Below are 21,769 nucleotides of genomic sequence, written 5' to 3' on the forward strand. Positions count from 1 at the left end.
CCCGACGCTGCCCGGAGCCCCGCCCGACGCTGCCCCGGAGCCCCGCCCGACGCTGCCCCCGGAGCCCCGCCCGACGCTGCCCCGGAGCCCCGCCCGACGCTGCCCGGGAGCCCCGCCCGACGCTGCCCCGGAGCCCCGCCCGACGCTGCCCCGGAGCCCCGCCCGATGCTGCCCCGGAGCCCCGCCCGACGCTGCCCCGGAGCCCCGCCCGACGCTGCCCCGGAGCCCCGCCCGACGCTGCCCGGGATCCCCGCTGGACGCTGTCTGAATTGCTGACAATCATATTAAATAATGGTGAAGGGAAATGAGTTTCAAAATGATTTGCGGCATCACGGTGGCGCAGTAGTTAGCACTGCTGCCTCACGGTGCCGAGGACCCGGGTTTGATCCTGGCCCCGGGTCAGTGTCTGTGTGGAGTTTACACATTCTCCCCGTGTCTGCCTGTGTTTCACCCCCTCAACCAAAAGGATATGCAGGGTAGGTGGTTTGGCCACACTAAACTGCCCCTTAATTGGAAAAAAATAATTGGGTAATAATAAAATAAAAAGGATTTGCAAGTACCAGTTGGCAGCGTTAAGTGAAGGACAGGCAAACAGACATGAAGAAGCCATACTCATGTTTCTCCAATGCGGTTTCCAGCTCCTTTGTGAACAGACTTTTCTCTCCAATCTAATAAAGACAGAAATTAACACCAGGGTTCAATAATGTCACTGCATTCAACCTGCTGCAAGTATTTCCACACACAGACTCCCCATATCCATTATACAACAGTGACATATGCTGCATACAGCAACACAAACTGTTGGGAGAGACCACAATAGTCCCAATAAGCATTCTATCTCCAGTAAGTAAAAGTAAAGTTGCCATAGCCCCAGATGACCACAGGCTGCTTTGCCCTTTGAGTGGGGAGAGCTGACTCGTGGTGGTTTAACCTGAGGGTCACCACACCTCAGGCGAGGGGCAAGGTTGAGAAGGAGGGGCCTTCATGAACCTCAGCCGGTACGGGGAATCAAGCCTGCGCTGTTAGCCTTGCTCTGCATCACGAACCAGCTGTCCAGCCACCTGAGCTAAACCAGCCCACTATTATCAGCAGCTACTGTAAGCAGCAGTAGAATGGCGTAGAGGGAAACAACATTCTTTAAAAATAAAAATAAATTTGTATTTTTTTGTTACCAATATGACAATGAGCTAATTGCAAAATATTGTACTTCTTACATTTTGCTGGGTTATGAAGAAAGTAAAAGAGTGTATCTCTGTCAAACATTCTTACTCTAGCTACAGCACTTAGATACAGAGTAAAGCTCCCTCTACACTGTCCCTATCAAACACTCCCAGGACAGGTACAGCACGGGGTTAGATACAGAGTAAAGCTCCCTCTACACTGTCCCCATCAAACACTCCCAGGACAGGTACAGCACGGGGTTAGATACAGAGTAAAGCTCCCTCTACACTGTCCCCATCAAACACACCCAGGACAGGTACAGCACGGGGTTAGATACAGAGTAAAGCTCCCTCTGCACTGTCCCCATCAAACACTCCCAGGACAGGTACAGCACGGGGTTAGATACAGAGTAACGCTCCCTCTACACTGTCCCCATCAAACACTCCCAGGACAGGTACAGCACGGGGTTAGATACAGAGTAAAGCTCCCTCAACACTGTCCCCATCAAACACTCCCAGGACAGGTACAGCACGGGGTTAGATACAGAGTAACGCTCCCTCTACACTGTCCCCATCAAACACTCCCAGGACAGGTACAGCACGGGGTTAGATACAGAGTAACGCTCCCTCTACACTGTCCCCATCAAACACTCCCAGGACAGGTACGGCACGGGGTTAGATACAGAGTAAAGCTCCCACTACATGGTCCCATTTAAAGGTTTTATGCAAGGGCATTTCTGTGACTTGGACTATTGTACAGTACTTGTAAAGCAATGTAGAAAATGGCAAACTAAGAGAGAAAACAAGGGGTACCTTTGAGAGAGCTGTATCCAGAATTTTGTCCCCGGTGGTTGTCATGGCAACTGTGAAGATAGAAGACAGCATTAATCTTGGGGTGGGCACTATATTGGTATATGTAGTAGCTGCAAACAGAACGGAGAACCACGTCCACTCTCTCTCTTCAGATACACAATGTCATACTCTGTGGCCACTGGCCAAACCACTCCAAGACCCCCACCCTCCCCAAACCCCCACCACCAGCCCACAAACCCCAAACCACACTGGGTAGTCCTCCAGCCACCCACCCCGCACAACCCACCACCCAACCCGCACAACCCTCCCCCTCTCCCCCACAACCCTACCCCTCTCCCAAAACCCTCCCCCTCTCCCCCACCCCGCACAACCCTCCCCCACCCCGCACAACCCTCCCCCACCCCGCACAACCCTCCCCCTCTCCCCCACCACCCACAACCCTCCCCCTCCCCCCGCACAACCCTCCCCCTCTCCCCCACCCCGCACAACCCTCCCCCTCCCCGCACAACCCTCCCCCTCTCCCCCACCACCCACAACCCTCCCCCCGCACAACCCTACCCCTCCCCCTCTCCCCCACAATCCTCTCCCTCTCCCCGCACAACCCTCCCCGCACAACCCCCCCTTCCCCGCACAACCCTCCCCCTCTCCGCACAACCCTCCCCCTCTCCGCACAACCCTCCCCCTCTCCCCCACAACCCTCCCCCTCCCCGCACAACCCCCCCTTCCCCCACAACCCTCCCCTCTCCCCACAACCCTCCCCCTCTCCCCACAACCCTCCCCCTCCCCCCACAACCCTCCCCCTCCCCGCACAACCCCCCCTTCCCCGCACAACCCTCCCCCTCTCCGCACAACCCTCCCCCTCTCCGCACAACCCTCCCCCTCTCCGCACAACCCTCCCCCTCTCCGCACAACCCTCCCCCTCCCCGCACAACCCTCCCCCTCTCCGCACAACCCTCCCCCTCTCCGCACAACCCTCCCCCTCTCCGCACAACCCTCCCCCTCTCCGCACAACCCTCCCCCTCTCCGCACAACCCTCCCCCTCTCCGCACAACCCTCCCCCTCTCCGCACAACCCTCCCCCTCTCCGCGCAAACCCTCCCCCTCTCCGCGCAACCCTCCCCCTCTCCGCACAACCCTCCCCCTCTCCGCACAACCCTCCCCCTCTCCGCACAACCCTCCCCCTCTCCGCACAACCCTCCCCCTCTCCGCACAACCCTCCCCCTCTCCGCACAACCCTCCCCCTCTCCCCCACAACCCTCCCCCTCTCCCCACAACCCTCCCCCTCTCCCCCACAACCCTCCCCCTCTCCCCCTCCCCGCACAACCCTCCCCCTCTCCCCCACAACTCTCCCCCTCCCCGCACAACCCACCCCCTCTCCCCTACCCCGCACAACCCTCTCCCCACCCCGCACAACCCTCCCCCTCTCCCCCACCCCGCACAACCCTCTCCCCCACCCCGCACAACCCTCCCCCTCTCCCCCACCCCGCACAACCCTCCCCCTCCCCGCACAACCCTCCCCCTCTCCCCCACCCCGCACAACCCTCTCCCCCACCCCGCACAACCCTCCCCCTCTCCCCCACCCCGCACAACCCTCTCCCCCACCCCGCACAACCCTCCCCCTCTCCCCCACCCCGCACAACCCTCTCCCCCACCCCGCACAACCCTCTCCCCCACCCCCGCACAACCCTCCCCCTCTCCCCCACCCCGCACAACCCTCCCCCTCCCCACACAACCCTCCCCGCACAACCCTCCCCCTCTCCCCCACCCCGCACAACCCTCCCCCCCACCCCGCACAACCCTCCCCCTCTCCCCCACCCCGCACAACCCTCCCCCCCACCCCGCACAACCCTCCCCCTCTCCGCACAACCCTCTTCCCCTCTCCGCACAACCCTCTTTCTCTCCCCCCGCACACCCCTCCCCCTCCCCGCACAACCCTCCCCCTCCCCGCACAACCCTCCCCCTCTCCCCCACCCCGCACAACCCTCTCCCCCACCCCGCACAACCCTCCCCCCCACCCCGCACAACCCTCCACCCCGCACAACCCTCCCCCCCACCCCACACAACCCTCTTCCCCTCTCCGCACAACCCTCTTTCTCTCCCCCCCACACACAAAGGACAAAAGACAGCCGAACTTTAGCAAATTTCAGAAAACATTGTTAATTCCTTTGTGACTTGTGACGAGGGAAGGAAACTCCAGGCAATCAGGGCCATCCAGCTTTCCTTCCCATTCCTGTAGTCAGCTGTCCAGGACCAGGAATGTCCACTTGTGTCCATCGGACCACCCCGATCCGGTTTTAACCGTGTTCTCCAGTAGCCCAATCTGTCAAAACGCCATCCAGTAACCTCTTACATTTCATAACATCCTCCACTTGCATTGCTCCCCTGGGGGTGGCGACGCTGCACATTTACCATCCTGTGAGGTAGGATATGTCTTATCTGTCCACTTCCCTTTAATCATCCAAGCTCAAATCCATATCCCTCTGTCCTGAAACTCTGGCTTTGGAGAGGGAACCACAAATATTCCCACATCTGATACCTGTACTGAACGGATGGACTTGAGGACATGCTGCGTGAACCTGGTTTGTATTCTTTTGAATTTTGAAGCTTAACAGATGATCTAATTGAAGTAACTCAAATGATAAAGTCGATAGAGACAAATCATTTCTTCTGCTGGGGGCGCCCAGAATAAGGGGAACCATCTTAAAATCAAAACTAAGCCCTTCAGAAGTGACATTCGGGAACACATTTTCACACCTGGTGGAAATCTGGCTGGTACCAATAGATTTGAGTAAAGCAAGAATATGAAGGATACCGAGCAAAGGTGAGTTGATGGAGCAGATTAACTCTGATCGGATGGAGGAACAGGCTGGGGGCGGGGGTTACTAAATGATTTACTCCGTTCCAATGTTTACTGTTATGTTTATGCTTTGGGCTCATTGAAAATGAAATGAAAATCGCTTATTGTCACGAGTAGGCTTCAATGAAGTTACTGTGAAAAGCCCCTAGTCGCCACATTCCGGCGCCTGTCCGGGGAGGCTGGTACGGGATCTATTATCTATTGCTTATCTATTTCCTAAATACCCCAATAAGACCACCTGTCTCTTCTGCAATGTTAGTATCTCTGATCGTCCTTCACCGTTCCGTCTCCATTTCACACCAGAATTGCTGTGATGTGTATTCTCTCCACATGTGGCTGATAATTCAATTCACCCCCAACTCCACAAGCACCCCGCACTTACCGATTTCAAATTGTGCAGTTGGATAATGCTCTTTCAGCATGTCTGTCACAGAGTCAGTCTGAGTTCGAGCAAGCTGTGAGACATGAAACAAGATTGATCAGATTTCACACATTGAACGCACTAACAGAGAAATCAGAGCTCACTCCTGTACACGAGATACAACCAACAACAAGTCAGGTCACAGCAAAATAAAACTGTCCCACCTTCTCAAGCAACTAGCGAGTACACAATTCCTTTTTTTCCAATTAAGGGGTAATTTAGCGTGGCCAAACACGGGGAGAATGTGTAAACCCCACACGGACAGTGACTCAGGGCGGGGATCGAACCTGGGACCTCGGCGCCCTGAAGCCACAGTGCTAACCACTGCGCAACCGTGCTGCCCTTTGGATGATCATTTGAACAGAAACAATGTGCAGGGTTATGGGGAAAAGGCAGGGGAACGGCGCTAAGTCATGCTGCCCATTTGGAGAGCCGGTAGAGACAGAATGGACCGAATGGCCTCTTCCTGCGCTGTAACAATTGTGTCTGGAAATCCATCTATTTCTTCCTTAAATATATTCAGTGATTTGGTCTGCACAGCTTTCTGTGGTGGAGAGCTTCACAGGTTTATCACGCTGAGTGAAGAAATGTCTCCTCATCTCAGTCCTAAATGGCCACCACATATCCTGAGATTATGACCCCTTGTTCTAACCCCCCCTACTCCCCAGACTGAGGAAACATCATCCCTGTTTTACAATATAACCTTTATTATTGTCACAAATAGGCTTACACTAACACTGCAATGAAGTTACTGTGAAAATCCCCTAGTCGCCACATTCCGGCGCCTGTTCGGGTCACAGAGGGAGAATTCAGAATGTCCAATTCACCTAACAGCACGTCTTTCAGGACGTGTGGGAGGAAACCAGAGCACCCGGAGGAAACCCACGCAGACAGGGGAGAACGTGCAGGCTCCGCACAGACAGTGACCCAAGCCGGGAATCGAACCTGGGATTCCGGCACTGCGAAACAACAGTGCTAACCACTGTGCTACCGTGCAGCCCATAGCAGTCTGTCCAACCCTGTCTGAATTTTATATATTTCAATGAGATTCCCTCTCACTCTTCTAAACTCCAGTGAATACAGGCCCCGTCAAGCCAATCTCTCCTCACACGACCATCCTGCCATCCCGGTAATCAGTCTGGTGAACCTTCGCTGCTCTCCCTCAATGACAAGTTTATCCTTTCTTTGGCAAGGAGACCAAAACTGAACACAGTACTCCAGGTGTACCCTGTACAGCCACAGCAACAGATCCTTGATCCTCTTGCAATGAAGTCCAACATACCATTTGCCTTCTTAACTACTTGCTGCACCTGCATGCTTGGTCTGAGAGAGAGAAATGCATATCTAATGCTAGACTGAGAAAGGTTTAAGCGGCTGTTGTACAGCTATACATATTTTTGCTGAGCTGAAACGCTTACTAGTATTTCAGTGGAATCTTGACGATTATTGTGAAGTCATCTGGAGAATTCTCCGAACAAAAGTACTTATCTGGACAGTCCACCTGCCCCTGCCTTTAGTTTAATAATGCAAGCTCCTCCCCCACAATTCCCTCTGCAGTGACTCAGCTTCAAACTGGCACAATTCTGCCGATGTGGATAAGAGACGGCGGGAAAACCCATCACCTTCACACCCTAGCTACTGCTCATGGTGATTACAAAGCCATCCCACGAGTTTAAGCTATTATGCTGCACACAGGAATTGCCTGAAGGTACAGTGCTCCATCCATACAAACATGTTCCAGTATAGAAATGATGTCTTAACCTTTGAGGAAATCAAAGGATTTTGATTTTTGTCCCCCCACAAAAAACAGCACGATGCAGAATTCAATACAGATATAGATTCAGATTGCTGGGAATCTTTCAGAAACAAGAAGTTAGCAACTTACCTGACTCTTTCTTGTTCCAACTCGGATGATTCTAGAAGAATTCTCACCATGAGCAGCAGAGTTCTAGAAGGGATGTTTCAGAAATGACAAACTTACCGACAACCAAAATGATTCAATACCTACGGGTGTGCATTGAAGAGTGTGCAGGTACAATGTGGATCATTATAGAGCGGCCACACAATATCAAAAACATCAACATTGAAGGACAGGCGCTGATCAAACTGAATGTGGAACTCAAATGCATTTCTAAATGTTGGATTCATTTGGGAAGTAATTTGACAACACACAATGTCAGGTCACAGGTTACACAGAATTCAGTCAACTTCAAAATGAAAATATTTGTGCTGGAGGAATTGTACGTTTGTAGCGGTGATATGCCTGCGATTAGAGGTCAATTTCTCTCCCCTTTTCCATATGGAGAAAATGAATGAAAAATGAATGAAATTAAAATTGCTTATTGTCACGAGTAGGCTTCAATGAAGTTACTGTGAAAAGCCCCTAGTCACCACATTCCGGCGCCTGTTGGGGAGGCTGGTACGGGAATCGAACCATGCTGCTGGCCTGCTTGGTTGGCTTTAAAAGCCAGCGATTTAGCCCAGTGTGCTAAACCAGCCCATATCTTGTGTCCTGTGCTGTTCCACACTGACCAGCTTAAATATTCAGAACAACAATCTCAATATTTTGTTTAATTCTCCACATATTATTTCAACTCCTCGGCGATTCCGCTGTTTAATATTGGGGCTAAATGCAATGAGGTTCCAGAGGACAAGATCCCACTCACATTTGTAACAAAGCCAAGTCAGTCTTTGGAGTAAAATTCATATTCAAAAATCTTGCAACATTGCAGTAAGTTATCATCAAGCTGATATGTGATACAGGGTATGATCATGTTACCAATCTGTGTAGCTAAAACCACCATTCTCCCTGTTGTACAGATTATCTTTACTGACTTTCTACCAGGAAATTGTCAATGCAGTAAATGCCTCTCCAAGATTAGTGGAGTCGAGAGATACCACGTGTACACCACCTAGCTCATCTTCCATAGAAACACGTTGCTTCCTCACCATCGACAGTATCACACTATTGCTTGAGCAACTAACTACACTGCCCAGAGTCACTCTAGCTATTTATCCCTGTGCAAAGTTCTTTCCTGACTTTTCCTGAAATTGCTGAGTGACAGTTTGAAATGGTTAGCACTCTCTGCTATGAGCCAGAGCCCCCCCCACCACCGACAGACTGAAGCACACTACCCACGCTGGAGCCTTAACGTAATGTTGAGTTACTGAAATCACCACCAAAGGTCTTTCAGATCAAACATTAAACAGAGACTCTCCTTGCTCGGCAACAAATTTAAGATCACACACCCATATGGAGAAGGGGAGAGAGATTTTCCTCTCATTCTGCCCAATATTCATCCTTTCACTCAGATCACATCAACGGCATATTCATCCCAATTTCCAGCTGTGACATCTAACTGTGTACAAATTGTCGGTAATATTTGACTATAAAATAACCAAATCCAAAACTAACCCACTGGTTATATCTCAAGACCATTTGCAGCATGGGCGGCGGCCATTCACCATGACAAACTCTCCCATTGTGCAGCTCTCTCTGCTTTTAGCCTCCCATTTTCCTCTTTCAAATGCTTATCTTATTAAAAGTTGCTTCAGCCAGTTCCTGCAGCAAAGAACTTTACACTGCTTCTCTCTGCAAGATGGGGATTACTCCCAAATTATTGCCTCACGAGGTTCAAACTGCTTCTAACTCATTGCTGAATCATCTCCAGCCAGGCAAAATAATTTTTCCCTAACAAAATTTCTCTTTCAGCCTCTCTGCTCCAATAGAGATAACTTATTATTTCCATCCTTGGTATAATTCCCTGGGTCTGTGTTGTAGATTCTCTGGGACTTTCATATTCTTTCTATTATTTGGTACCGAAACAGGACAGAGTATAAATGCACATTTGTTCTGTTCCCTATGGTTTCAACAGTAGCTTTTACTATCTTTTCATCCTCTGTTCAGTCTGCTACTGTATATGTCTATTTATAAAACTCAATATTACTGCCCTTTTTATCAGTGTCTACTTGCAAACAACTAAATACTTGTACCCCTCACCATCCGCCCATTGAACCTAAACTCATTCTTTCAAAGATGTGCATCAACGACTTTGTGAAATTAGCTTATGCTGCCTTGGTAGTAAAATTAATTGTGAATCTCCCTTGAATATTCAATATTTGTTTATAACAATTATCTGCAAATTTTTAGTGCAGAAAATATGAAACAGAATGTGACAAAAACTGCAGCAGCATCACAGATTAAATACAAGCTGCTTACATTCTGTTCAACACAGTTCCAACCTCCAAATGATAAATACACACACTATTCCGTTCCTGCTACAAAGCTCACCCAATCGTTCGCCAACATCGTGAAATCCTTTCTTTCCCCAAACTGTGCACCGAGGGACCAACTTTCAGAATGTGGAGAAAAACCTCATGCATTTATTCTTATGCCTCCTCCACCACCCTCACATTGTGACGTAAACCATTTTCAACTGCAATGTGGTTCAAAAGATAACAAGGTACGAGGCAGTCAACCTGACGGGGTGACAATAGCAGAGCTGCAGCTAAAGGAGATAGGAATGGGGGAAGAGGGTGTGTTTAACTCTGCCATTCTAAAGCTGAGCACAGAGTGAGTCGAGTGAGTCGAGTGAGTCAAGCGAGTGCCCCCCCCCCCCCCCCCACAGCCCCAACCCACACTCCCAGACCCCCCCAACCTCACACACGCCGGGCAACGACTTTGGGCGACCTGGAAAGAGGCATTAATTGCCGGGGGGGGGGGGGGGGGGGGGGGGGGGGGGGGGGGGGTCGGGGATAGAGGGGGGTCGGGGATAGAGGGGAGGGGGGGGGGGGGTCGGGGATAGAGGGGGGTCGGGGATAGAGGGGAGGGGGGTCGGGGATAGAGGGGGGGGGTCGGGGATAGAGGGGGGGGGTCGGGGATAGAGGGGGGGGGTCGGGGATAGAGGGGGGGGGTCGGGGATAGAGGGGGGGGGGTCGGGGATAGAGGGGGGGGTCGGGGATAGAGGGGAGGGGTCGGGGAGAGAGGGGGGGGGTCGGGGAGAGAGGGGGGGGGTCGGGGAGAGAGGGGGGGGGTCGGGGAGAGAGGGGGGGGGTCGGGGAGAGAGGGAGTGGGTCGGGGAGAGAGGGAGTGGGTCGGGGAGAGAGGGAGTGGGTCGGGGAGAGAGGGGGGGTCGGGGAGAGAGGGGGGGTCGGGGATAGTGGGGGGGTCGGGGATAGTGGGGGGGTCGGGGATAGAGGGGGGGTCGGGGATAGAGGGGGGGTCGGGGATAGAGGGGGGGTCGGGGATAGAGGGGGGGTCGGGGATAGAGGGGGGGTCGGGGATAGAGGGGGGGTCGGGGATAGAGGGGGGGTCGGGGATAGAGGGGGGGTCGGGGATAGAGGGGGGGTCGGGGATAGTGGGGGGGTCGGGGATAGAGGGGGGGTCGGGGATAGAGGGGGGGTCGGGGATAGAGGGGGGGTCGGGGATAGAGGGGGGGGTCGGGGATAGAGGGGGGGTCGGGGATAGAGGGGGGGTCGGGGATAGAGGGGGGGTCGGGGATAGAGGGGGGGGGTCGGGGATAGAGGGGGGGGTCGGGGATAGAGGGGGGGGTCGGGATAGACGGGGGGGGGGGTCGGGGATAGACGGGGGGGTCGGGGATAGACGGGGGGGGTCGGGGATAGACGGGGGGGGGTCGGGGATAGACGGGGGGGGTCGGGATAGATTGGGGGGGGGGTCGGGGATAGACGGGGGGGGGTCGGGGATAGACGGGGGGGGGGTCGGGGATAGACGGGGGGGGGGTCGGGGATAGACGGGGGGGGGTCGGGGATAGACGGGGGGGGGGTCGGGGATTGACGGGGGGGGGGTCAGGGATAGACGGGGGGGGGGTCGGGGATAGACGGGGGGGGTCGGGGATAGACGGGGGGGGGTCGGGGATAGACGGGGGGGTCGGGGATAGACGGGGGGGGTCGGGGATAGACGGGGGGGGTCGGGGATAGACGGGGGGGTCGGGGATAGACGGGGGGGTCGGGGATAGACGGGGGGGTCGGGGATAGACGGGGGGGTCGGGGATAGACGGGGGGGTCGGGGATAGACGGGGGGGTCGGGGATAGACGGGGGGGGTCGGGGATAGACGGGGGGGGGTCGGGGATAGACGGGGGGGGTCGGGGATAGACGGGGGGGGGGTCGGGGATAGACGGGGGGGGGGGTCGGGGATAGACGGGGGGGGGGTCGGGGATAGACGGGGGGGGGGCGGGGATAGACGGGGGGGGGGGGGCCGGGGATAGACGGGGGGGGGGGGGGGGGGCCGGGGATAGACGGGGGGGTCGGGGATAGACGGGGGGGGGGGGGTCGGGGATAGACGGGGGGGGGGGGTCTGGGAAAGACGGGGGGGGTCGGGGATAGACGGGGGGGGGGGGTCTGGGAAAGACGGGGGGGGTCGGGGATAGACGGGGGGGGTCGGGGATAGACGGGGGGGGGTCGGGGATAGACGGGGGGGGGTCGGGGATAGACGGGGGGGGGTCGGGGATAGACGGGGGGGAGTCGGGGATAGACGGGGGGGAGTCGGGGATAGACGGGGGGGAGTCGGGGATAGACGGGGGGGAGTCGGGGATAGACGGGGGGGGTCGGGGATAGACGGGGGGGGGGGGGTCGGGGATAGACGGGGGGGGTCGGGGATAGACGGGGGGGGTCGGGGATAGACGGGGGGGGTCGGGGATAGACGGGGGGGGTCGGGGATAGACGGGGGGGGGTCGGGGATAGAGGGGGGAAATCGGGTGAGGGGGTTGGGGTTAGAAAGTCAGGATATGGAGGGGTTGGGGGTCAGGATTAGGGGGTCCGGGAGTGGGGGCCAGGGGGTTGGGGCCAGGGGGAGGGGGTGGTGGTATTTCAGGGTCAGAGGTATGAGGGGCTTTAAACTAAATGGAGGGGGCAAGTGTTCAGTTGTATGGAAAATTTAAAAATCAAAATTTAAGGAGGTGGGAATGCAGGATAATAAGGGCAGCGCTATGAAGCAGTGGGTTAGCACTGCTGCCTCACGGAATGGAGGGAGGAAGACAGGAAATTATAGGCCAGTTAGCCTGACTTTGGGTCATTGGTAAGATTTTAGAATCCATTATTAAAGATGATATCACGGAGTTCATGATAGTGCATGATGAAATAGGACTGAGTCAACACGGCTATGTCAAAGGGAGGTCGTGTCTGACAAATCTGTTATTTTGAGGAAGTAACAAGGAAGTTAGACAAAGGAGAACTAGTGGACGTGATTTATTTAGATTTCCAGAAGGTCTTTGACACGGTGCCACATAGAAGGCTGTTAAATAGGTTAAGAGCCGATGGTGTTCAAGGTACGATCCTGGCATGGATAGAGGATTGGCTGACTGGCAGAGAGTGGATGGAAAGGGGTCGGTGCTGGGACCATAACGGGGGGGGGGGGGGGGGGAGGGGGTTTGGTGGAGGGTAAGAGGGCATTTGGGAGGGGTGAGGGGGGTTGGGGGTTGAGGGGGGGGTGGGGGGGGTTGAGGGTGGGGGGGGTTGAGGGGGGGTGGGGGGGGGGTTGAGGGGGGTGGGGGGGGTTGAGGGGGGGTGGGGGGGTTGAGGGGGGGTGGGGTGTTGAGGGGTTGAGGGGGGTGGGGGGGTTGAGGGGGGGTGGGGGGGTTGAGGGGGGGGGGGGGGGTTGAGGGGGGGAGGGGTTGAGGGGGGGGTGGGGGGGTGTGGGTTTTGGGGGTGGGGTGGGGGGGTTGAGGGGGGGTGGGGGGGTTGAGGGGGGGTGGGGGGGGGTTGAGGGGGGGTGGGGGGGTTGAGGGGGGGTGGGGGGGTTGAGGGGGGGTGGGGGGGTTGAGGGGTTGAGGGGGGGTGGGGGGGTTGAGGGGGGGTGGGGGGGTTGAGGGGGGGTGGGGGGATTGAGGGGGGGTGGGGGGGTTGAGGGGGGGGTTGAGGGGGGGTGGGGGGGTTGAGGGGGGGGGTGGGGGGTTGAGGGGGGGTTGAGGGGGGGTGGGGGGGTTGAGGGGGGGGTGGGGGGGTTGAGGGGGGGGGGTTGAGGGGGGGGTGGGGGGGTTGAGGGGGGGGTGGGGGGGTTGAGGGGGGGGTGGGGGGGTTGAGGGGGGGAGGGGTTGAGGGGGGGGTGGGGGTTTGGGGGGGGTGGGGGGTGAGGGTTTTGGGGGGGGTGGGGGGGTTGAGGGGGGGTGGGGGGGTTGAGGGGGGGTGGGGGGGTTGAGGGGGGGTGGGGGGGTTGGGGGGGGTGGGGGTGGTTGGGGGGGGGTGGGGGGGTTGGGGGGTGGGGGTTTTGGGGGGGGTGGGGGTTTGGGGGGGGGGGGTGGGGGTTTGGGGGGGGGGGGGTTGTTGCCGCGCTCTGTCTCTCTTACCCGCTGTCCAGACATGTTGCTGCGGGAAGGCCTCCGAGCGGGAACGGAGGGGCCGCTCTCTCTGCTATCGGTCTGATCCGGGGGCCGCCATCTTCCCAGAGGGCCCTGCGGCAGGCGGGCCGCGCATGCGCCGCCGAGGGGCGGGGCCAGATAGTCAGTCAACCTTTGGCCCCGCCCCTCCACTTCCGGCCCCGCCCCTCCACTTCCGGCCCGCCCACCCGGAGGACGGACGGAAACCGGGAGGCAAACAACAAGAAAATGTGATTGAGGGGCAGCGCGGAGCCCGGGAGGGGGAGGGGCACTGGGAGTGGGGGGGGGGAGGGGCACTGGGAGTGGGGGGGGGGAGGGGCACTGGGAGTGGGGGGGGGAGGGGCACTGGGAGTGGGGGGGGAGGGGCACTGGGAGTGGGGGGGGAGGGGCGCTGGGAGTGGGGGGGGAGGGGCGCTGGGAGTGGGGGGGAGGGGCGCTGGGAGGGGGGGGGAGGGGCGCTGGGAGTGGGGGGGAGGGGCGCTGGGAGTGGGGGGGAGGGGCGCTGGGAGTGGGGGGGAGGGGCGCTGGGAGTGGGGGGGAGGGGCGCTGGGAGTGGGGGGGAGGGGCACTGGGAGTGGGGGGAGGGGCACTGGAGTGGGGGGGCAATGGGAGTGGGGGGGGCAATGGGAGTGGGGGGAGGGGCAATGGGAGTTGGGGGGAGGGGCGCTGGGAGTTGGGGGGGAGGGGCGCTGGGAGTTGGGGGGAGGGGCACTGGGAGTTGGGGAGGGGCACTGGGAGTTGGGGGGGAGGGGCACTGGGAGTTGGGGGGCACTGGGAGTTGGGGGGAGGGGCACCTGGAGTGGGGGGGGGCACTGGGAGTGGGGGGGAGGGGCACTGGGAGTGGGGGGGGAGGGGCACTGGGAGTTGGGGGGGAGGGGCACTGGGAGTTGGGGGGAGGGGCACTGGGAGTTGGGGGGAGGGGCACTGGGAGTTGGCGGGGAGGGGCACTGGGAGTTGGGGGGGAGGGGCACTGGGAGTTGGGGGGGAGGGGCACTGGGAGTTGGGGGGGAGGGGCACTGGGAGTTGGGGGGGGAGGGGCACTGGGAGTGGGGGGGAGGGGCACTGGGAGTGGGGGGGAGGGGCACTGGGAGTGGGGGGGAGGGGCACTGGAGCGGGGGGGGCAATGGGAGTTGGGGGAGGGGTGCTGGGAGTTGGGGGGGAGGGGCGCTGGGAGTTGGGGGGGAGGGGCGCTGGGAGTTGGGGGGGAGGGGCGCTGGGAGTTGGGGGAGGGGCACTGGGAGTTGGGGGGGAGGGGCACTGGGAGTTGGGGGGCACTGGGAGTTGGGGGGAGGAGCACCTGGAGTGGGGGGGGGGGCACTGGGAGTTGGGGGGGGCACTGGGAGTTGGGGGGGAGGGGCACTGGGAGTGGGGGGGGAGGGGCACTGGGAGTGGGGGGGGAGGGGCACTGGGAGTTGGGGGGGAGGGGCACTGGGAGTTGGGGGGGGAGGGGCACTGGGAGTTGGGGGGGGGGGGGCACTGGGAGTTGGGGGGGAGAGCACTGGGAGTTGGGAGGGGCAATGGGAGTGGGGGAGGGGCAATGGGAGTGGGGGAGGGGCAATGGGAGTTGGGGGGGCACTGAGTGGGGGGAGGGGCGCTGGGTGTGGGGGGAGGGGCACTGGGAGTTGGGGGGGAGGGGCACTGGGAGTGGGGGGGAGGGGCACTGGAGTGGGGGGGGCAATGGGAGTTGGGGGAGGGGTGCTGGGAGTTGGGGGGGAGGGGCGCTGGGAGTTGGGGGGGAGGGGCGCTGGGAGTTGGGGGGGAGGGGCGCTGGGAGTTGGGGGAGGGGCACTGGGAGTTGGGGGGGGGGGGCACTGGGAGTTGGGGGGCACTGGGAGTTGGGGGGAGGAGCACCTGGAGTGGGGGGGGGGCACTGGGAGTTGGGGGGGGCACTGGGAGTTGGGGGGGAGGGGCACTGGGAGTGGGGGGGGAGGGGCACTGGGAGTGGGGGGGGAGGGGCACTGGGAGTTGGGGGGGAGGGGCACTGGGAGTTGGGGGGGGAGGGGCACTGGGAGTTGGGGGGGGAGGGGCACTGGGAGTTGGGGGGGAGAGCACTGGGAGTTGGGAGGGGCAATGGGAGTGGGGGAGGGGCAATGGGAGTGGGGGAGGGGCAATGGGAGTTGGGGGGGCACTGAGTGGGGGGAGGGGCGCTGGGTGTGGGGGGAGGGGCACTGGGAGTTGGGGGGGAGGGGCACTGGGAGTTGGGGTGGGAGGGGCACTGGGAGTTGGGAGGGGAGGGGCACTGGGAGTTGGGGGGAGGGGCACTGGGAGTTGGGGGGAGGGGCAATGGGAGTGGGGGAGGGGCAATGGGAGTTGGGGCCACTGTGAGTGGGGGGAGGGGCGCTGGGTGTGGGGGGGAGGGGCACTGGGAGTGGGGGGGATGGGGCACTGGGAGTGGGGGGGAGGGGCTCTGGGAGTTGGTGGGAGGGGCAATGGGAGTGGGGGGGAGGGGCAATGGGAGTGGGGGGAGGGGCACTGGGAGCGGGGGAGGGGCACTGGGAGCGGGGGAGGGGCACTGGGAGTGGGGGGAGGGGCACTGGGAGTGGGGGGGAGGGGCACTGGGAGTGGGGGGGAGGGGCACTGGGAGTGGGGGGAGGGGCACTGGGAGTGGGGGGAGGGGCACTGGGAGCGGGGGGAGGGGCACTGGGAGAGGGGGAGGGGCACTGGGAGTGGGAGGGGCGGGCAATGTGAGTGGGGGAGGGGCAATGGGAGTGGTGGGAGGGGCACTGGGAGTGGGGGAGGGGCAATGGGAGTGGGGGGAGGGGCACTGGGAGTGGGGGAGGGGCAGTGGGAGTGGGGGAGGGGCAATGGGAGTGGGGGGAGGGGCACTGGGAGTGGGGGAGGGGCAGTGGGAGTGGGGGGAGGGGCAATGGGAGTGGGGGGAGGGGCACTGGGAGTGGGGGAGGGGCAGTGGGAGTGGGGGGAGGGGCAATGGGAGTGGGGTGAGGGGCACTGGGAGTGGGGGGGAGGGGCACTGGGAGTGGGGGGGAGGGGCACTGGGAGTGGGGGAGGGGCAATGGGAGTGGGGGGAGGGGCACTGGGAGTGGGGGGGAGGGGGTTGGGGCACTGGGAGTGGGGTTGGGGCACTGGGTTTGTGGAGGGGGCTGATGCTTGCTGGTGGAGCTGGCAGCTCCTGTATTTCAGCATTGAGACATCAGCAACATTGTGGAACTCGACCCCGTGCCCATAACCCTTGCACATGTCAGGGGGCAGAATGTAATTGATGAAGAGGGGGGAGGACGATATTCTGGAGGGCAATACTCTGGCAATCTTCCTGCTAAATTGCTCAAAGGCGTGATTGCACAGCAGCCTGGACATGGCTTATTCCATGATGAATACGGTGTGTTTGGTCATGCAACTAAAGTTAAAGGGCCCTTGCACTGAAAATACTTTCCACACACAACTAAATTTGAAAGGAAACATTGCTCCTAAACTAAGGTTGGAGTACCTTCATTATAATAGCTTATTGTCACAAGTAAATGAAGTTACTGTGAAAAGTCCCTAGTCACCACATTTCGGCGCCTGTTCGGGGAGGCCAGTACAGGAATTGGACCCGCGCTGTTGGTCTTGTTCTGCATTATAAGTCAGCTGTCTTAGCCCACTGTGCTAAATCACCCTTCATCCCAATACTTCAGGAAGAAGCTTCATCAACACTTTCTCAAGGAAACCAGGGCTGAGCAAGAATCTTTGTTGTATGGTCAATTTTTAATTCTGGTTTTTGTTTTTACTAGGGTTTGAAATTATGCCTCATGGCATCTTATAGAGTTGAGAAAACCTGGAGTGATCTACAGGAGAGGTACAGAAAATGCAAAAATACGAACAAAAAACTGATGTTGGAAACCTGAAGTTAAAGCAACATTGTCCTGGAAATCTCAGCAGGTGTGACAGCAGCTGTGAAGAGAGAAACAGCATTAATGTTTTGAGTCAAATCTGACTTCAGATCTTTATTTCAAGTTGATTCAAGGCATTGGGCAGAATTCTCCCAAAAAATGACTGTCATTTTGGGTGGAATGTTCCCCTTTTCAGCCCCCGGCCCTCAATTACCCCCTTTTTTATGCCATGCCCCTCTTAGGCACCATGTGCCTTGGCAATGCCCCTTGGCAGTGCCCCTTGGCACCCTGGCAGTGCCCCTTGGCACCCTGGCAGTGCCAACCTGTCCCAACCCCCTGGCAAATACCCGGAATTACAGATTGAAATGTGTTTAGATACTCATTTAAATATGCAAATCTGGTTCACACATATTGAGGTCATGAACTGGATTCCGTCCAGTGCACCGTTCTGTGCCAGGCATGATCCCGGTTTAGGGCTCTCCTGCTACTCTCCGGGAATAACGGGAAGTGCACCAGGCGTAACGTGGAGGGGAAATCACCCCATGAGCTGTTTCTCTCTACACAGATGCTGCCGGACCGGCTGAGTGTTTTCAGAACTTTCTGAGTTAATTCTTGGAGCATAAGAAGTAATTCACTATAACATTTAGGTGTCATTACAAATAGTACAAATGTTTACTGCAGCAATGCTTCTGAATTTGATCAGTGCATGTGTGAAACTGAACTGCGTTGTGAGGACTCGTATCCACCCTCCACTTCCTCAACCCCCCTCACAGGACAGGGTGACGCTCTGCTGTAAATGTATTTCTAATCTATCTAATCTAATTACAGCCGATTATTGTGACCAGGAGCTTTGCCTGTGTGTCAGCTGCATTGAAGTGAGTTTAAGTTAATGGCCACGCTGCACTGTATACGCAGCTCGCTGTGACAGCGTGGCCGATAAAAGCTGGTGGACCCCAAACCCGGGATCTACCTGGCTCACCGCACCTCACAAGATCCAATATGATCTCGCGGGTCTTTGCAATGTGAATCCCGCCCATTGTGGACAGATCACGTTTTAGCAAATCTGCATGTTACAGTGAGGCTACTAGTCTCACTCTAATGTGCAGACTCCCAAGTACAGGAGGCTTTGGGATTCATCCCCTTCGCCTCGGAGACCCCGGGCGAGTGCCATTCCTCATCGAACGGCCTGGCGGGAAGGCCGCACCAGACTTTCAAAAGGGGCATAAAAAAACAAACAAGCGTTCCATGGGCACGCGACTGTGTGGTTCCTTTGTAACTACTCCACAATGACACATGTGATGATGGAATTGCCCCTGCAGAGATGTTGACGGTCCAAAGGCTTAGAACCCGGTTGAGTCTCACTTTCCCGAAACCTGGCAGGACAGTGGAGGTGCAGCAGGAGGCACAGGAGTGGCACCATGACTTGATGACGTCAGCCTGGCAGTTTCACCCAAACACACAGCTTTGACTCCCAGGTGTCATGCTGTAGAGAACTGGATCGGCCTCGTACAACGTTACGATTCAGGGCATTTGGACCAATGGAAGAAGCAAAAACCGCATTTCACAGTGTTCAACCAGCAGCATTGACACCTCCTCTGTGCCAGGAACCACCCCACCGTGTGGGGTCCCAACTGTTTATATCCCACGCACAGTCCAGCAGGAGGAGGATGACCTTGGCTCAGAAATGGACATGAAGTGCCCGTGCCTACGGACGAGATCGTGTCCGGGATCGAGGTCCCAGCAATAACACTTCGGAGGTTGGCTAGAAATGGCAGTCAATGAACTGATACACACCGTCTAAGCCAGAGCCGCTGAAAGTGGAAGCACAGTCTAGGGCAAAGCGGAGCCCACCCAGCTGGAGCGCAGAGCCCACCCAGCTGGAATGCAGAGCCCACCCAGCTGGAATGCAGAGCCCACTCAGCTGGAGCACACAGCCCACCCAGCTGGAGCACACAGCCCACTCAGCTGGAGCACACAGTCCACCCAGCTGGAGCACACAGTCCACCCAGCTGGAGCACACAGCCCACCCAGCTGGAGCACACAGCCCACCCAGCTGGAGCACACAGCCCACCCAGCTGGAATGCAGAGCCCACCCAGCTGGAGCACAGAGTCCACCCAGCTGGAGCACACAGCCCACCCAGCTGGAATGCAGAGCCCACCCAGCTGGAGCACACAGCCCACCCAGCTGGAGCACACAGCCCACTCAGCTGGAGCACACAGTCCACCCAGCTGGAGCACACAGTCCACCCAGCTGGAGCACACAGTCCACCCAGCTGGAGGGCAGAGCCCACCCAGCTGGAGCACACAGCCCACCCAGCTGGAGCACACAGCCCACCCAGCTGGAGCACACAGCCCACCCAGCTGGAGCACACAGCCCACCCAGCTGGAGCACACAGCCCACCCAGCTGGAGCACACAATCCACCCAGCTGGAGCACACAGCCCACCCAGCTGGAGCACACAGCCCACCCAGCTGGAGCACACAGCCCACCCAGCTGGAGCACACAGCCCACCCAGCTGGAGCACACAGCCCACCCAGCTGGAGCACACAGCCCACCCAGCTGGAGCACACAGCCCACCCAGCTGGAGCGCACAGCCCACCCAGCTGGAGCGCAGAGCCCACCCAGCTGGAGCTCAGAGCCCACCCAGCTGGAGCACACAGCCCACCCAGCTGGAGCTCAGAGCCCACCCAGCTGGAGCGCAGAGCCCACCCAGCTGGAGCTCAGAGCCCACCCAGCTGGAGCTCAGAGTCCACCCAGCTGGAGCACACAGCCCACCCAGCTGGAATGCAGAGCCCACCCAGCTGGAATGCAGAGCCCACCCAGCTGGAGCACAGAGTCCACCCAGCTGGAGCACACAGCCCACCCAGCTGGAGCACACAGCCCACCCAGCTGGAGCTCAGAGCCCACCCAGCTGGAGCACAGAGCCCACCCAGCTGGAGCACACAGTCCACCCAGCTGGAGCACACAGCCCACCCAGCTGGAATGCAGAGCCCACCCAGCTGGAGCACAGAGTCCACCCAGCTGGAGCACACAGCCCACCCAGCTGGAGCACACAGCCCACCCAGCTGGAGCACACAGCCCACCCAGCTGGAGCACAGAGCCCACCCAGCTGGAGCACACAGCCCACCCAGCTGGAGCACAGAGCCCACCCAGCTGGAGCACACAGCCCACCCAGCTGGAGCACACAGCCCACCCAGCTGGAGCACACAGCCCACCCAGCTGGAGCACAGAGCCCACCCAGCTGGAGCACACAGTCCACCCAGCTGGAGCACAGAGTCCACCCAGCTGGAGCACACAGCCCACCCAGCTGGAGCACACAGTCCACCCAGCTGGAATGCAGAGCCCACCCAGCTGGAGCACAGAGCCCACCCAGCTGGAATGCAGAGCCCACCCAGCTGGAGCACAGAGCCCACCCAGCTGGAGCACAGAGTCCACCCAGCTGGAGCACACAGCCCACCCAGCTGGAGCACACAGCCCACCCAGCTGGAGCACACAGCCCACCCAGCTGGAGCACAGAGCCCACCCAGCTGGAGCGCGTTAAGGACTATCATAGAAGCCAGCTCAAAGCAGGGCCTGGTGTGGTTCATCCTCCCAGCATGGTCCCTGGGTCGAGGCCTTTAGAAAGTCTGGTGCGGCCTTGCCGCCAGGCCGTTGGATGAGGGATGGTACTGGCCGGTTCTAATATGCCGGACACCATTCCATTTATGTGGCAAACTCTTCACTAATGAAGGGTGTCCCATTATCCGTTATCAGAACGTCAGTGATCCCATGGGTGCAGAACGAGCACCGGAGCTTTTCTACCATCACCCTGGATGTTGTTGAGGCCATCTGTACATGTTAAAAATGTATTTATGGGATGTGTCAGCATTCATTTCCCACCCGTAATTGCCCTCGGTGGGGGGGCAGTGAAGAGTCAACCACATTGCTGTGGGTCTGGAGTCAAATGTAGGCCAGGTAAGGACAGCAGATTTCCTTCCAGGTGCATTTTTACAGCAATGGTTTCATAGTCGTCATGCGACTTTTAATTCCAGATTTTTATAAATTGAATTCAAAGCTCATCATCTGCAGTGGCAGGATTTGAACCTGTGTTTCCAAGGCATTGCCCAGGATCTCTGGTTTACTTGTCCAGTGACAATACCACTACGTCACAGACTCCCATCACTACTATGACCAGCGGTGTGCCTCAGGGATCAGTGCTGGGGATGTCGGGTGGCGCCCTCGAGGAGGCAGGTCGCAGGTCGGATCGCTCCCGCCCGCGATGGGCAAACGGACCTTTTGCAACTGACTTTTTCGGGACCTGGCAGCCTGAATCGGTGGAGGAGACGATAGGGAAGAGGCTTCCTCTCCGGGGTATGGGCAGC

At 58.6% G+C, this 21,769-nt stretch overlaps 2 protein-coding genes across 5 annotated transcripts in view; one reads left to right on the top strand and one right to left on the bottom strand.

The window, feature by feature from the left end:
• The window catches only part of hmbsb (hydroxymethylbilane synthase, b), a 31,491-nt gene extending 17,789 nt beyond the window's left edge, over positions 1-13,702 (bottom strand). Inside the window, exons 1-5 of one of the 2 annotated variants that reach the window (XM_038778690.1) lie at positions 13,552-13,702; positions 7,136-7,198; positions 5,212-5,284; positions 1,974-2,023; positions 613-668 (exon numbers count right to left, since the gene is read on the bottom strand). In XM_038778690.1, coding sequence (XP_038634618.1) covers positions 613-668; positions 1,974-2,023; positions 5,212-5,284; positions 7,136-7,198; positions 13,552-13,566 — 257 coding nt within the window. In that variant the 5' untranslated portion in view covers positions 13,567-13,702. Of the gene's footprint in view, positions 1-612; positions 669-1,973; positions 2,024-5,211; positions 5,285-7,135; positions 7,199-9,541; positions 9,664-13,551 lie in introns of those variants that run through there. The other variant, XM_038778689.1, reaches the window with a different exon arrangement.
• A 3,011-nt stretch (positions 13,703-16,713) lies between these two features.
• The window catches only part of LOC119954351, a 48,630-nt gene continuing 43,574 nt past the window's right edge, over positions 16,714-21,769 (top strand). The window contains exons 1-2 of one of the 3 annotated variants that reach the window (XM_038779526.1): positions 16,714-16,918; positions 17,310-17,374. In XM_038779526.1, the coding sequence (XP_038635454.1) occupies positions 16,895-16,918; positions 17,310-17,374 (89 nt within the window). In that variant the 5' untranslated portion in view covers positions 16,714-16,894. The remainder of the gene's footprint in view (positions 16,919-17,309; positions 17,375-21,769) is intronic. The other 2 variants (XM_038779527.1, XM_038779525.1) reach the window with 2 other exon arrangements.

Source organism: Scyliorhinus canicula, chromosome 19 (assembly GCF_902713615.1).
Source record: "Scyliorhinus canicula chromosome 19, sScyCan1.1, whole genome shotgun sequence".
Taxonomy (NCBI): Eukaryota; Metazoa; Chordata; class Chondrichthyes; order Carcharhiniformes; family Scyliorhinidae; genus Scyliorhinus; species Scyliorhinus canicula.